This window comes from Pygocentrus nattereri, chromosome 12, assembly GCF_015220715.1.
Source record: "Pygocentrus nattereri isolate fPygNat1 chromosome 12, fPygNat1.pri, whole genome shotgun sequence".
Classification (NCBI taxonomy): domain Eukaryota; kingdom Metazoa; phylum Chordata; class Actinopteri; order Characiformes; family Serrasalmidae; genus Pygocentrus; species Pygocentrus nattereri.
In genome coordinates, this window is record NC_051222.1 from 35,616,477 (window position 1) to 35,633,376 (window position 16,900).

The 16,900-nt window shown below is 38.6% G+C and overlaps 2 protein-coding genes and 1 long non-coding RNA gene across 5 annotated transcripts in view; 2 read left to right on the forward strand and 1 right to left on the reverse strand.

Annotated features, from left to right (window-relative positions):
- The first annotated feature begins 302 nt into the window (after positions 1 to 302).
- Positions 303 to 1,020, forward strand: LOC119264745. The gene is made up of 3 exons (XR_005131182.1): positions 303 to 442; positions 742 to 817; positions 988 to 1,020. It is a non-coding gene; the product is annotated as an uncharacterized LOC119264745 (long non-coding RNA).
- Positions 1,021 to 1,061: 41 nt separating this feature from the next.
- Positions 1,062 to 8,422, forward strand: LOC119264686 (B-cell receptor CD22-like). Its single transcript, XM_037543313.1, has 7 exons — positions 1,062 to 1,332; positions 2,213 to 2,461; positions 3,362 to 3,619; positions 3,712 to 3,796; positions 3,926 to 3,980; positions 4,392 to 4,564; positions 8,322 to 8,422. Exons 1-7 carry the CDS (start codon positions 1,062 to 1,064, stop codon positions 8,380 to 8,382), a joined length of 1,152 nt encoding a protein of 383 aa, XP_037399210.1. The 3' UTR covers positions 8,383 to 8,422.
- Positions 8,423 to 12,343: 3,921 nt separating this feature from the next.
- LOC108416464 (B-cell receptor CD22-like) overlaps positions 12,344 to 16,900 on the reverse strand; it is a 30,408-nt gene continuing 25,851 nt past the window's right edge. For all 3 annotated transcript variants that reach the window (XR_005131165.1, XM_037543461.1, XM_037543459.1), the window contains one exon: positions 12,344 to 12,527. Coding sequence is in view for 2 of the 3 variants with exons in the window: in XM_037543461.1 (XP_037399358.1) it covers positions 12,522 to 12,527 (6 nt within the window). In the remaining variant the exon portion in view is untranslated. The remainder of the gene's footprint in view (positions 12,528 to 16,900) is intronic.

Genomic DNA, 16,900 nt, shown 5'->3' on the forward strand with positions numbered 1-16,900 from the left:
GCAGATCAGTCACTGTGTTCTTCAGATGATCTGATGGTGTTTATTCTATCAGCTGGGTAAAACTGTACTGAGATCAGCTCTGATAAACACACCACTGATCATTACTGCTTCATACAGCAGCAGGAGGAGAGGAGGAGCTGGTCCTACATCAGTTCATGTCTAATTTAAATAACTGTAACACTAGACGTGAATAACAGATGTCACAGTTTCAGTGAGAGAAAATTCAGACGGTGCAGAAGTTTAAGATAAAGATCTCTGGCTGCAGCTCAGAAGGTCACGTGTTCCCAATTAGAGGAAGATGCATATTAATAAGTGAGCATTTCAACTGAGCGCAGTAGCTTACAGTTAAACGTGTGAACCACATCTAGTTCATCATCTCAGTGCTGACTCTGTTCTCACCATTTATCGTCTGGACGCTGGAGACGAGCCTCGTTACTGAACGGTAAGACTCTCTTTAATTCAGAAGATTTTAATAGGGGGGCAGCTCTAACCGAAAAACATGCTCAGCTCAGACCGACTACTGTGAAGAACCTGCTGCTACACAGAAATGACTCTTTAGTGGCCTTTTTCAAAACGTAATGAGTTTTTGTTCTTCAGAGTCGAGTTACCGTAACTTAGTTATGAAGAAAGGATTCAGTAAGACAGACGATATTATAGTGTCAGCACTCAAAGTTCAGGACTTTTGAAGGACTTTAGATGAAGATCTGGAAACATTTTGTTGAAAATGTCATTATATTAAAGATCCTGCAGGCTGCTGTGATGAGGTCATTGAGAACGGCTCCTCCTCTTCCTCTGGTCTTTCTGCTCATGACTGCTGGTGAGTCAGTGTTTGTTGTGGTTTGTGGTTTCTCTCAGAATCAGCTCAGTGGTGTAGAGTAGCTGCTGGAGTTGGAGAGGAGAGAAGTGAAGCTGTAAGCGACAGTAACTCTGACTGTCTTATGGGCTCCAGACTCTGTAATCAGCTCTTTCATGCATCATATGTTTCAGGAGCTTTTGGAACAGAGTGGAGTGTGAAATACAAACAACAGGAAATCTGTGCTTTAAATGGATCCACAGTGTTTATGAACGGAACTTTTACTCACCCAGAATATCTCACAGTGACAGAGACTTTCTGGTTCATACACCCAGTTAAGGATGTGGAGCCGACTGATCTGAGTAAAGACCCAGATTATTCAGGCAGAGTCGAGTTTTTCACTGATAAACAGAAACACTTCTCCCTCAAACTGAGTGAGGTAATGAAGAAGGATGAACATCATTTCTACTTCAGAATCATAACAAATGTAGAAAAAGAAAGATGGGCAGGTGAACCTGGAGTTCAGCTCAGAGTTACAGGTGAGTTAATCATCCCATTGTCCAGCTATAAGACACAGCTCTGGATTCAGAGTAATGTTTATTCATGACTGCTCTGAATATTCATGTTGTTTTATCATCACTGATTTTATTAATCTGCTCTAATGATGTTCAGCTTCTGTTCTGATTCACTCCTACATCATTTTATCTGCTCTTACTCCTCATTCAGTTCATCTGCTCAGTTTCTTTCTGACCTTCTAAAACTGTTACCAGTGAATAATTACTGATCCTTTAAAACTGTAGACTTAATCTTTATTCACTGATTTTGAGAACAATCATTCAGTTATCAATAATCAAATGATTTTAAAATTATTCAGAAAAAATAAAAAAAGTAGATGTAAGGATGATAAATAAATATGTTACAGACTAGATCAGGATTTTTATTGGCATTTAACATCACTTTCCCAGCTGGAACAACGGCTAAATCTTGTCCTTTTCATATTTTATTCTTTTAAATCATTGTAGTTTCAACACTATAAAGATTTCAAAGCTTTCTCTACTCGACCTCACACTCCACTGATGACTAATGAGCTGCTGAGTATTTTAGTTTGATTGATTCTCCATCATTTCATCTGCAGGACACACTTGGTATTTTATGCCGTTATGGGGCTGATTATGCAAATGATATGTAAATAAGGTGATCACTTGTTTCTATGAAGTGAAGCTGATTTATGAGCTGCACCCAAACCACTGCTTGTTTTGATGTACAACAGTTTCCTGAATGAGAAGCAGAGAAGATCAAACATCACTCAGTTTAGTTTCATCTGCTCTGGTTTCTACACTCATTGCTGACCTTCATGAATGAGGTTCACTGATTTTACAGCTTTTCCCTTCTAATCTGATGGTCCTCTTATTGTCTTAGAGCTCCATGTAGAAGCTCCTGAAGAAGTGACCGAGGGACAAACAGCAGATCTGACATGTAAGACCACCTGTAGTCTGACTGACCCAACATTCATCTGGTACAAAAATGGACATCCTTTAACCACAAAGACCATCAAGAACAACCAGCTCCACCTGCAGACGGTCAGCAGTGAGGATGCAGGCAGTTATAGCTGTGCTGTAGGAGGATCTCAACACCTCCGCTCTACTGCTCACAGCCTCAGAGTCAGATGTGAGTTTAACTCATTTTTTTGTTTTTTCCTCAAAGTAAATAAATGTAGGACTTTAAAAATGTATCCTGGCTTTCTGGGCTTGTTTACAGTTTGTGGTCTTATTTAATAGCATTGTTTGTATAAATTAAGCAAGATATTAAATATTTAATAAATGTTTCAGTTTTAATATTCAAACATTAAAATACAAATCATGTAATTATTATAATCATCTAGATCCTCCAAAGAGGGTCTCAGTGTCCATCAGTCCCTCTGGTGAAATAGTGGAGGGCAGTTCAGTGAATCTGACCTGCAGCAGTGATGGAAACCCACCTGTGAAGATCTACACCTGGTTTAAGGGATCAACATCAGTAGGAGAAGGAAAAACCTACAGCATTCCCAACATCAGATCTGAGCACAGTGGAGAATACACATGCCAGAGTCAGAATGATCATGGAGCAAGGAACTCCACTTCTGTGTATTTAAATGTCACATGTAAGTTAATGTTGAGGTATTCAGTTAAATTCAACCGAAACTCAAACACTAAAATATTATTTTTCAAGTTTTTCATCTGTTGTAGATCCTCCAAAGAACGTCTCAGTGTCCTTCAATCTCTCTAGTGAAATATTGGAGGGCAGTTCAGTGACTCTGACCTGCAGCAGTGATGGAAACCCACCTGTGAAGATCTACACCTGGTTTAAAAGATCAACATCATTAAGAGAAGGAAAAACCTTCAGCATTCCCAACATCAGATCTGAGGACAGTGGAGAATACACATGCCAGGGTCGGAATGATCATGGAGAGAGAAGATCCACTGCTGTGTATTTAAATGTCACATGTAAGTTAATGTTGAGGTATTCAGTTAAATTCAACCGAAACTCAAACACTAAAATATTATTTTTCAAATTTTCAATCTGTTGTAGATCCTCCAAAGAACGTCTCAGTGTCCATCAGTCCCTCTGGTGAAATAGTGGAGGGCAGTTCAGTGACTCTGACCTGCAGCAGTGATGGAAACCCACCTGTGAAGAACTACATCTGGTTTAAAGAAGGTGGAACCTCACCTGTAGGATCTGGACACAGTTCCATCATTAACATCACTGCTGACCACACTGGACTGTACTACTGTGAAGCTCAGAATGATCATGGAGCTCTGAATGGAACTGTGATGGTCACTGTTAAGAGTAGGTGGTGAATAATGAGATAAACGCTGTTTCTCTGTGTTCACTTTTACAGTAATGACAGATTAAAGTGATATTAATGATCTTTTCTGCAGGTCAGAGTTGGTCTGCAGTCTGGTTTGCAGTGGGAGGAGGAGGAGGAAGTTTTCTCCTTATGACTGTCCTAATCTGCATCTGCAGGTCAGCAATAATTTCCAAACCTGTTACTACAGTATGAAGAAATGACTTTATTCTTGTTGTAGAAATGGATTAACAGATAAAATGATTTTGTCCTTAAACTAATTAGAATATATTGATTGTTTTGTCCAGTTTTCACAGAATGAAGAAAACAGCTGCTGGACCTGATCACAGTAAAACAAGACAGGTACATTTATATTCAGTCCATTCAGCAGACGCTCTTATCCAGAGACACTTACAGAGGTACTTTGTTGTCCACTCAGAGAAAGTATCCCAGTAATTACAGTACATTAAATCTCAGGAACTACCAGAGACCAAAGCCCTGTTGATACCTAGAAAGAAAGATACAGAATTAAGACACAGCATTAGTGCAGTCCAGTAAAGTCCAGGTGAGGTGGCCACAGTCCAAATGACCACATTATGTCCACCAGTCGGTGACAGTTTCACTTGCAGGCTGTATTTGTTTGTGATTTGAGAATCACAGAAAACAGCATTTCAATTTGGAAATCTCCATCAAAGAGTTTTTAAGAGTCTTTTCTGCCTCATTTTCAGAAGATTAGACATTTAAACTGTTCTCCATGAACTCTTCACGCCTCAGGATGATGTCCTCTACACCAACGTTACACACCGCACATCCAGACCTGCACAGGCTGCTGACTCTGCTGACTCTGCAGCTGCTGATGTTCTGTATGATGAAGTGACCAGCACTGACCAGCAGGGGGAGCCCCAATATGCCAGTGTTACATTCCACCACCACACAGCTGCCCCTGGGTGAGTTTCACTGAGCTTTATATAAAGCAGCCCAGAGAAACTTCAGGAAAGAGGAATTTAGGGTTCAGAATCAAATGTTATTTTCTGTGAGTGCCTTTATGGGATTCCCAGTGTTACATTAGCACCAGGCTAGCAGTCGAGTGCAGTGTTCACTGCATTTCCACTCCTGCCTGCAGGCTGCCTGGGGCTTTAATCCACTCCTCACCAGTTTGGCTTTACTTTGAGGTTTGGTTTATAATATTAGGTCCCACTTTATATTACCTGTCTCTAATAAATGTGTAGTTACATGTTAATAACATACATTACAGCATTGTAACTACTGATGATTTAGTCAGTGTTACAGGCGGATTACAGAAGTCCAGCCGGTGTTACACACGAGTATCAACTTCTCTTTTGCCTCATGTAATTACACAGGTGTGTCTTTATAGACGTACCAGCTCATTCACTCTCATGTAATTACACAGGTGTGTCTTTATAGATGTAACAGCTTATTCACTCTCGTGTAATTACACAGGTGTGTCTTTATAGACGTAACAGCTTATTCACTCTCATGTAATTACACAGGTGTGTCTTTATAGATGTAACAGCTTATTCACTCTCATGTAATTACACAGGTGTGTCTTTATAGATGTAACAGCTTATTCACTCTCGTGTAATTACACAGGTGTGTCTTTATAGATGTAACAGCTTATTCACTCTCGTGTAATTACACAGGTGTGTCTTTATAGATGTAACAGCTCATTCACTCTCATGTAATTACACAGGTGTGTCTTTATAGATGTAACAGCTTATTCACTCTCATGTAATTACACAGGTGTGTCTTTATAGATGTAACAGCTTATTCACTCTCGTGTAATTACACAGGTGTGTCTTTATAGATGTAACAGCTCATTCACTCTCATGTAATTACACAGGTGTGTCTTTATAGATGTAACAGCTCATTCACTCTCATGTAATTACACAGGTGTGTCTTTATAGATGTAACAGCTCATTCACTCTCATGTAATTACACAGGTGTGTCTTTATAGATGTAACAGCTCATTCACTCATGTAATTACACAGGTGTGTCTTTATAGATGTAACAGCTCATTCACTCTCATGTAATTACACAGGTGTGTCTTTATAGATGTAGCAGCTTATTCACTCTCATGTAATTACACAGGTGTGTCTTTATAGATGGAACAGCTTATTCACTCTCATGTAATTACACAGGTGTGTCTTTATAGATGTAACAGCTTATTCACTCTCATGTAATTACACAGGTGTGTCTTTATAGATGTAACAGCTCATTCACTCTCATGTAATTACACAGGTGTGTCTTTATAGATGTAACAGCTCATTCACTCATGTAATTACACAGGTGTGTCTTTATAGATGTAACAGCTCATTCACTCTCATGTAATTACACAGGTGTGTCTTTATAGATGTAGCAGCTTATTCACTCTCATGTAATTACACAGGTGTGTCTTTATAGATGGAACAGCTTATTCACTCTCATGTAATTACACAGGTGTGTCTTTATAGATGTAACAGCTTATTCACTCTCATGTAATTACACAGGTGTGTCTTTCTAGATGTAACAGCTTATTCACTCTCATGTAATTACACAGGTGTGTCTTTATAGATGGAACAGCTTATTCACTCTCATGTAATTACACAGGTGTGTCTTTATAGATGTAACAGCTTATTCACTCTCATGTAATTACACAGGTGTGTCTTTATAGATGTAACAGCTTATTCACTCTCATGTAATTACACAGGTGTGTCTTTATAGGCATAACAGCTTATTCACTCTCATGTAATTACACAGGTGTGTCTTTATAGATGTAGCAGCTTATTCACTCTCGTGTAATTACGCAGGTGTGTCTTTATAGATGCTACAGCTTATTAACTCTCATGTAATTACACAGGTGTGTCTTTATAGATGGAACAGCTCATTCACTCTCATGTAATTACACAGGTGTGTCTTTATAGATGTAACAGCTCATTCACTCTCATGTAATTACACAGGTGTGTCTTTATAGATGTAACAGCTTATTCACTCTCATGTAATTACACAGGTGTGTCTTTATAGATGGAACAGCTTATTCACTCTCATGTAATTACACAGGTGTGTCTTTATAGATGTAACAGCTTATTCACTCTCATGTAATTACACAGATGTGTCTTTATAGACGTAACAGCTTATTCACTCTCATGTAATTACACAGGTGTGTCTTTATAGATGTAACAGCTTATTCACTCTCATGTAATTACACAGGTGTGTCTTTATAGATGTAACAGCTTATTCACTCTCATGTAATTACACAGGTGTGTCTTTATAGATGTAACAGCTCATTCACTCTCATGTAATTACACAGGTGTGTCTTTATAGATGGAACAGCTTATTCACTCTCATGTAATTACACAGGTGTGTCTTTATAGACGTAACAGCTTATTCACTCTCATGTAATTACACAGGTGTGTCTTTATAGATGTAGCAGCTTATTCACTCTCATGTAATTACACAGGTGTGTCTTTATAGACGTAACAGCTTATTCACTCTCATGTAATTACACAGGTGTGTCTTTTTTTTAGATGTTACAGCTTATTCACTCTCATGTAATTACACAAGTGTAATAACATTAATGTAGTATTTGTAAATAAACTGGAACAGCAGTTTTTTTCCCCCAATAGTAAAAGGAAGTGTGTAATAAGTGACATTAATGCATTATTTACACTGTATCTGCCAGCTTTCCTGACATTTAGCTGGTGTTTATGTTGTTAGTGCTGTGACACTGTAACCAGTTTCAGCTTTAAACCAGTCTGTAATGAGTCAGAACAGCAGACGTCCCTTATATTAACATGTAGCTTCATAACATTCATTAAATGTGTTGCATTTCCCCCAAATCAACGTCTGTATTACCACTGCATTATTACACAGTAACTACATAGTAATTACACAGGAACTGTCCACTTAGTTTACAGTGTAACTGACACTGCACCACAGTAAAGCTCCTGTGCAGAGACACTTCAGTAACTTCATGAGGCAAAACTGAGGTTGGTGCACATGTGTAATTACATATGCAGCACTTCTGTAATCCATCTGTAACAGTGGCTAAATCATCAGCAGTTAGTGTTAATGCATATGTTATTCATGCTTAACTACACAGTTATTAGAGACACTCAATATAAAGTGGGAACTGATATTATGCCGGTTTATAAAGGACCATGTTTGAAATGTATATATAAGGGGTCTCTGTTTAAAGATAATGACTGATTTCCTGTTGACAGCTTAAAAATATGAATGTAAATTTTCAGTTAATTTTCCAGTTATTAGCTTGATGAATTAGTTTACAGCTATTTTATTAATGAGGATTTAAAAGATCATAATAATATAAACCTAGAACGATGTGCACAAGATGATGATGAGCTCTTCACAAATAAAGGAGCTGTAGAAAATGTTTATTTCACTAGTTACTGTTTAATATCATCAGAGCTGAACTCAGCACTGTGAGCAGCTTCACAGAGTTAGAAGATCATTTAGATTCTCAGGGAAATTTCAGAGGCAGAACTTTGTTTTAGGTGCAGCTGCTGTTTTATCAGAAAAAGGTCTCTGGACTGTTTGACTAATTCAGTTCTCATCTCAGCATCATCTGCTGGATCAACACTTAGTGTGTTAAATAAATGGAGAGTAGTGGAGATCATGTTCATTAAAGATGGGAAAGAGTCAAGCTGTGGTTTCAGTTTTTCTTTCTGTTCTTTCTTTGTTTCGTAGGTCAACAACTCAGAATGTGGAAGATCCCTCAGTGATTTACAGCACAGTCAGAAAAGACTAGATCTGCTATACAGAGAGAGAGAGAGAGAGAGAGAGAGAGAGATGTAGAGAGAGAGAGAGAGAGAGAGAGAGAGAGAGAGAGAGAGGAGAGTGAGAGAGAGAGCACGAGAGAGAGAGAGAGAGAGAGAGAGAGAGAGAGGTAGAGAGAGAGAGAGAGAGAGAGAGCGGTAGAGAGAGAGAGAGAGAGAGAGAGAGAGCTCATTGTTCTGCATGTTCTCGTGTTCCTGCCCATGAAAACTGAAAGCTTTAAAGTTCAATATTTGATTTTTTTCACTTTTTCTCACATTTTAAATTTGACTCATTAGTCAGATTAGATGTGTTTGAAACCCTCATCTCTCTTTGTCTCCAAGTCTTTTTATATGTTTTTAACTGATCTGTGTTTCTTAAACTCTTGCAGTATTCAGTGTTTTATTGACTGATCATGTTATTGTTGTTCTTTATTGAGAATTTTTGGCAGAAATATTTTTCTCTGGGGTTTTATTCATTTTCATTTTGGCTACTTTGAGACTCAAACTCAGATTTCATGTATTTTGAAGTCTGATTTTCTGTAATTTGAATGTGTGATTGTCTGATATATTTGAATAAAGACTTCTTTATTAATGAAACTCATTTGTAGCAGCTCATTGATTTACATGTTTTATACACTGAGATTCATTTAATCAGTTTATAATGTGGGAGTTCATTAGTAACTGTTGAAAGCAGTTCATGGTGGGACATCGAGACCACTGGGATACCAAGCTGTGTAATATACACCATGATCCCAGCAGAGCACTGAGTGAAACCTGCTGAGGTGCTTTATGGGTTTTTAATATGCCTATTAATATATAGACCTGTCCTTTAATCTTCATCCAGAACATAAACAGAACTACTGGACCCGTTTCAGTGAGGTAGAACTGGACTTTTCAGTTCTTTTCTCACAGACCAGCTTTTACTCCTTTTTCTCAGCTGCTGGTCGTCTCTCCTTTTTTCTTCTCTTTCCTCTCCCTCCTTTTAATGGTGCCCACTCTGCCAAAGCCCACCCAGCATCAAAGTCTCATTAAGGCCAGCGTGAGCTCCTGAGCCAGGAGAGAAAGAGGGAGCTCCCTGCTCCACCCCCCCATCACCGCCCACCTCCACAGCTCTACGATTTCTATGGATGTGATCTTTACTCTCCTGTCATTACAGATCTCCACCTCTAGAGGGAGCATCACACTGAAAACATGGGAATTGAATCAAACACTGCAAACACGTCAGTAGACGTGGAGCATCAGTACTGATTAGTATCAGCATCAGGCCGATATTGGAAGCTGATGCAGGACTGGATATAAAATCTGATCCAGTCCTGTAACTAATCCAGCCTGAACTTCCACACATTCCCCCTCTGCAGCTGATGCTGTTAACTGTGTGTGTCTTTCCTTTGTAGAGTGTGTGAGTGTTTCAGTGACTGTAGTAAGAAAAGTTCAGGTTCTATTAGAAATCTTTACTCCACACAGCATCTGAACATTAGACTGCAGGGAGGCTTCCTATGAGTTCTACTTCAAAAGCAGCACAATATACAGAAACTCCTCGTTCACAGAAACCGACCTGAGAGAAAACTGAGTAAATCACTTTGTACACATTGTGCTGCACTGCTAGTCTGACCGTTAGAGCTCAGGTCAGTCACTGGGTTCCACTGGTCAGTCTGAATCACTCTAATGTATACAGAGTATATATGAGGCAGAAACCCACGTCTGTCCTGTCGTCTCCTTCATTTAGATTAGTGACCAGTGAAGCTCTTCCTCCTAAATGTTGAAGATGGTCTGAGGTCAGTTCCTCTGTTCCTGATCTAGAGGGTAAAGGTGGTTATTAGAGAGCAGCTCAGTGATTCTGGTTCAGGCTAAACAATGTTCTAGCAGATCTTTCATCAGAGCCTCATTTCAGTCGGCAGCTCTGCACTGAGACACGTCACTGGAGCTGAAGTCTGGACGACTTCATCAATAATGAGGGTTTAAACTGCAGGTCAGTGAACAGGACAGAAGGTTAAAGGGTAAATTCCCTCTCTTTGTCTGGTTCCCTCTGCTTCTCTCTACATATGAGTCTGTAGGGTCATTACAGAGTGTTAGATCGCCCCCTACAGGCCAGTGTCACACATTTCTGCTGCATGTTGTAGGTCAGGGGTTTTGATTTAAACTTGTTGACCAGCTGCACTGCACAGATTCATGTGTGCTCTAATGTCCAACACACTGGAGCTGGACTGACTGCACTGATGTGTCTCAGAAGGCTGTTATTGAGCTTCTGAGACCAGAACAGAAAAAGTATCTGTACTTTTAAAATATCAACATTTCATGCTCATTGTTAGAACATGTTCATGAGTCTCAGCCATTATTTGTGTCTTTATCTGCTCCTTTTTCATGTATATGTAGCCTGTGGCTCACATAAGGTGTGAAGGAGCACTGAGATATAAATGATATAATGCAGTGTCAGCAATAATAGCAGCTGCACTGTCAGCACAGTTACAACTTTCTGAAGACCTACGAAACATGTGGTGAGGGTTTATGGCACAGAGAGCTCATCAGATCAAAATGCTTCATACATTTAACATTAAAATACAGCTACAAATCCCGGCTCAGACTCCAATCTCAGCCCGTCCTGTGATGTTATGTCCAGTCCTGGAATTTAGACCTGTAGTTACACAATGTGAGTTCATGATAAAATCAATATTATTTCCATTCTCTGAACCGTAGAAACGCTGCCTGTTCATCAGTTACTCAGCTGTTGTCTCGTTGATCCTTACACTGTAATAAGGTCACTGCAAAAAGGTGTTAATCTAAGCTCTTCCTCTAGATGGCAGTGCAGCTCGACGCTTTGTGGGATGCAGCTGTGTAAAGGTGACGGTGCTGTCCAAGGTGCTGCTCTAAGCTTCTGTTTCAGTCAGTAAATTTGATGAAAACGATTTGTTTCACTGAGTAAAATTTCAGTTCCACTTTATATTCAGTGTCTAACTGTGCGGCTGTATGTGAACAACAATGTAATTACTAATGATTTAATCTCTGTTACAGGCCGATTACAGAAGTACAGCCTATGTAATTACATAAGTGTAGCTTACATTTTAACAGCCTCTTCTCTCATGTAATTACACAAGGGTAATTACTAACTTACATTAAGGCATTATTTACACTGCATCTGCCAGCTTTCATCCATTTTCACCCCAGTTTAAAATAAAATGCCCTGTATTATTTACTGCATACGCTCAGTTTTGTCTGAGATGCTGTCGTTTGTTTTGTAAATGAAGAAGGTGAGGTGAGGATGTGTCTCTCTTTCTCTCTACATGAGGCTCTGTAGGTTGATTAGAGGGTGTTAGAGCTCCCCCTACCTGTCAAACCATGATGTCTTTGTTTTCACAGACAATCAATGAATGAATGCTTCCATCAAGTCTGATTAGCTGCTAAAAACAGTTTAGTATATTATCAATCCTGAAAACCACAAAGCAGAAAAGTAGCATTTTACTTTACACATCAGTAAGAATTGAGTAATAATAGTAATATCGTGGTAACAGGATGTACTTAACAAAAAAACTACAAGCTAATTTTCAGGTTGTTACTAAATTATAAGACAACAATCGCAGCAAGTTGGTAGTAAAAAACGTCAAAGAGCGAATGTCTTTACCGCCCCTTTAAGAGTCTGTGAGGTTTGACGTCATCAATGGTGTCTTTGTCTGCAGTTTGTGAATTGACAGGTGGAGGGCGCCGTTTCTCTGCTCTGAGAAACTGGATGTTTATTGTGCAAATCCACACATACATTCACATATAGTCATAAAAATGATCATAAAATTAACAATAAGAAAAAATAAACATTTAACGTGCATAACTTTTATATATTCATGATCTAAGATCAAATTACAACGATAAAATGATGAAATAGACACAACATCAAAACGGGCAAATGCAGTGCAGGAACAAAACAAGAGGAACTGAATAAAACTGAATAACAGTAAAATTACAGGCTACAAGAATAAAATATGTAGAAGGATTTAATAGAATCGATACAGATTGATGGCATTTTAATGAGTGATATTACTGAGTGAAGCATATGATGCAAATTCCATCTTAAAAGAAGAGAATCTTGAGCTTTTGGGGTCCAAACGTCTGAGACCACGTGGAAAATCTGGGATGTTTTCTCATTTTAAGCCTGAAATTAACAACAGAAAAGTTTAGCATGTTGAAGAAAATAAATAAATAAAGAAAAGTGAAGACCGGCGAAGAAAATGTGGAAGATTCTGCTCTATTTTCAGGTCTCTGTTCAAATTTAAGCGAAATTTATGACCTTGAACTTTTCATGGCCTCCATAGAGAATCAGAGGGTTTTTATGTCTCATCTCTTCATTAAAGCTCATGTTTGGACCACGTCTAGGTGGATTTGATCTGCTCATCAGGAGCTTTTGGACAAACTGAGTTCTTTACCATCTCGAGTTCTCACAGCCATTAAAGCACCAGGTGAACAAACTGGACCACATATTTAAAAATTCTCAGCTGAGCCCACGATGCTTTGCGCTTGCTTAACCAGGCTGGATTTAGTTCTTTAAACACTAAGTAAAGGTTTTCAGGGGCCTTTTCAAGTAGGAGATGTTGATGTTCAGGTTGTGTGAGAGCAGTTTGGGGAGGTACTGTGTTGGTTACCATCATCCAGGTTCAGGTCCTGATTCTGGCTGTGCTGCAGGTTTAAAGAGACATTTATTCCCTCCAGAATTAAGAGATTTACCCCCCACACTGTAATGTAATCTGTAATGAAAAACCTTGTATAATGCAAATAGAAGCACTTTCACTAGTTACTACACATTTTCACTGACTCCCCGGTTCTGTTCTAGTCCATGAGGTGGAGAACAGTGAGCGGTGTGACTCTTCCTCTAATGTTTATAACGGCATTGCTGGCCTGTAAGAAGTTTCCATTAGAGGCACCATGATTTTAATCTACCATGAACTACAGATACAGCTTCAAACTGAGTTACACGCCTGTAAAATGTGGAGTGAGTTCTCTCAAATCACCAGCTGTCAGGTTTATAGTTTATTTATGTTTGTTCTTCATGACCACACTTGTGTTTCCAGTGTGGTCATCTTCAGGTGTTCACAAGGTGATGCTTCATTCAGTGTTATTAATGTACAGCAGGTCTAGATCAGAGCTGCTTTATTTCTAAGAAGATAAATAAACCTTCTAATTTTTCTCAAAATCTAATAATAACAATGAAAAATCAAAGATTTGGGACAGTGTGTGGTATAATTACAGCAGTGCATGTGAGGCCAGGCTATGTAGTGAAGTATTGCAACCCGGTCTCACTCCCTATGCGTATGAAATCGTACGCAAAACTAAACACTGGGATGCGTACTCATGCGTACGCAGAGAGCTGCGTACAAATGTTACGCCGCTATCAAATACATGTAAATACTCGCCGATTCCCGACAAATCGATCCCTAGGCTATATTTAGGTGTCCAAACTGATCGTAGTATCTACTCTGTACAGTATATTAACGCAAACGCTAAAAAAAGATGAGACATTTGACGTTTTACGAGTTGAGAGAGAGAGACATAGAGAGAGATGCACTTACTGAGCGAACGCCCAGAATACAGTGGGATTCGGTCAGAATTCTTCACTAAAAAGACCAACATAATCGCTTTATTAAAACCCTTCCTGAGCAATGATGTCTGAGGTAAATATAAGCGTGCTATACACTGGAGCACAGTATGTTCAGGCCTGCCACAGAGTAAGGGACGGAGATACACACCAATGAGCACACACGTTATTATTAATTAATAATAATAATAGTATTAATATTAGTAATTAATATATTATTCATAATTCTGTTATTAATTAATAAACTATGAGAGTTTAATAGTTTCATAGTTTAGGGTTTGTTCGGTTTGTTTTTGGCTACTTTTTTCTGATGTGTGGAGACAAACGTAATTTTCACCTAAACGTATTCCTTCTTTTATTCTCTGTTTCTGGTTCTTCTCAGGTTCTGATATGCCTAAATGAACTGATTAGTATCCAAGCTCAAATAATGATGGATTTTACATCTTCAGAAGTGATGTGCGAGGTTGCCAATTTAACAAAGGAATTTACTTTTAGTCATTCTTGTTCGTTTTAGTTAACCTCACTTGTAACAGGAATTCATTCATAATAGACCACGTATGGAAACATCCCAATATATGTATGTATTTAGTTAACAAGAATGTGCTCAGACAAAGACTCTTACTATGAAGTTCTGGTTGCATTGGTAAGGTTGCTATCCAATTTGAGCGCGATTGCGACCATCGATATCAAGGTTTTGAAGCAAAGATCGTTTAAGGGAGGGTCTAAGTTAGGGCACTACATTTCATACAGCCTCATTTATGAAAGCTAATGCATTGAAGTGAAAGTGAGCGCCCCCCATCTTTCGGACTGTGTGCACTTCCGCCCGATCCTCTGGACACGGAACCACAGCTCGCTTTTCCCTCCACACGGTGAGTGTGTAAGCAGTCCGGTGCTTAACTTGACTTCGTTTTAATAACAGACACATGCAATTCTGAATACATTAACAGTTTTTTTTCATTAATATAAACTTAAATAAAATGCAATATTAAGTAGGAGCTCGGTTTAACATCCCAAGAGTATAAGACAAATGTGCACAGTCTGGTCATGCTGCTAGCTAAACTAGTAAACTAGCTTAGATTAGCTAGCATGCCTTTAATAAACTTGAGATTTTAATCACTCTTCCTTTTGTAAGTATCGCAATTTCTATAAAGTTATGTTGCCCTGTGCACCATGTAGTAGTTTACTTTTGACATGCTAAGAATGCGTGTCGGTGTTTAACAGGTGAAAATGTTCTTTGCTAGCTAGCATTAGAGCTGGCCTAATTAGAGCATGTGCCTAATATGTATACCTAAATAATCCACAGGTCTACACTAACATTACTCAAACTGTATGTCCATTAATGAATGATATAGAAATGACATTACAGCTAGAGCTGGTTGATATGTGAATTGTGAAAACATGAGTAAGAAGTTTTCATGATACGTGGTAGTATTTAATAAATGAGTTAAAATATTTTCAGAGTATAAACGCACAATGATATTTTTTTAAACATTTCACACACTGTGCTCTACCAAATCTAGTTGGAGAGGCCTAATTACTTTTATTACTGACAGTATCTGCAATATGCTCCGAAAAATTATATGGTAACATTAAATGTTTTGACATCTTTTTTTTTTCTTTTCACAGACCTTTCAGATCCCTCCTCACATCCATCTATCTCTCTATCCTTTATAGCGACCCAACGGCACTTTTAAGAGCCACTCGTCTGTCTGTCTATCCATACATCCGTTTATAATCTGATTATAGATAATCAATTTGTCTATCTACCTATCTGTTTGTCTATCTATATATCTATCTGTCTATCTCTCTATCTACTTACCTACCTACCTCTCTGTCGTTCTACCTTTTTGGCTTTCTTTCTGGCTGTTCATCTGTCTGTCTGGCTGACTGGATACCATGCCAGGTTCAACCCAAAAGACCTGCCAGTCATGCAAGGCACAAATAAATGTTGGCTGTAAACACTGCAAGCTGTGTGGGGCTTCTCAGCCCCAGAAAGTGAAATTGCAGCAGGCCAAAGACAAAGCATCAAAGGAATGGGCCCAAAAAATGTTGAATGGAAGAAACACCTCAAAGCTGATAAATTCCACCAATCTTCTAGTAAGTTAACTAATAATAACTAATCACATGGACTGTTTACATACATGGGTTTTGTAATACTACTAATATGTACTTATTGTTAACTTACAGCTCCACAAGTTTCACATGTTGGGTTATTACCCCCTTCTTCTTCTTGGGAGGAGGAAGACGAGGCAGGCCACAAATTTTAGGGCAGATGTTTTTTATCCTCAGCAGTTTTCTTCAGAAATGGAGAGGACATCAATTTCTACAATTCGTTTGCTGTATGAAGGTCTTCTAAAAGGCATGTTGAAATTAAGTGCATTGAGTATTTCACTCATTCATTTTCTGTGTCTCTCATATCTGCTTATCAAATCAGGAGGAATGAATGTTAATATGTCCTTCAAAGGACTGTAATTACTATAACATTACATTATAATAGTGTGGTATTATAATAACATTATAGTAATGTTTTTCTTCACGTAGTGGCTCTTAATCCAGAAGCCAACCCCAAACTCTTCAAATGCTCCTGAGACCAACACCAGCTCTGCCCATACTCCTGAGACCAACACCAGCTTTTCACATGCTCCTGAGACCAACTTCAGCTGTTCAGATGGTCCTACAGAGAACCCCAGCTCTTCAGTTGCTCCCCTTCATACTGAACCTACATACACCTTAATTCTTACTCCTGTTACATCTGAAAAGGAAAATTCCACAGGTGAGACCCTTGCAAGCAAAGAACACAAAAGTTCCTGTCAGATGGTAATATTCACTATTATTACTCTTTCAGTTTATTACATTGAACTGTTAATGGTGTATCACTACGCTCATAAATGTGTTTTATATTTGTGTATTTACACAGTCATTTATACATTGTTTAT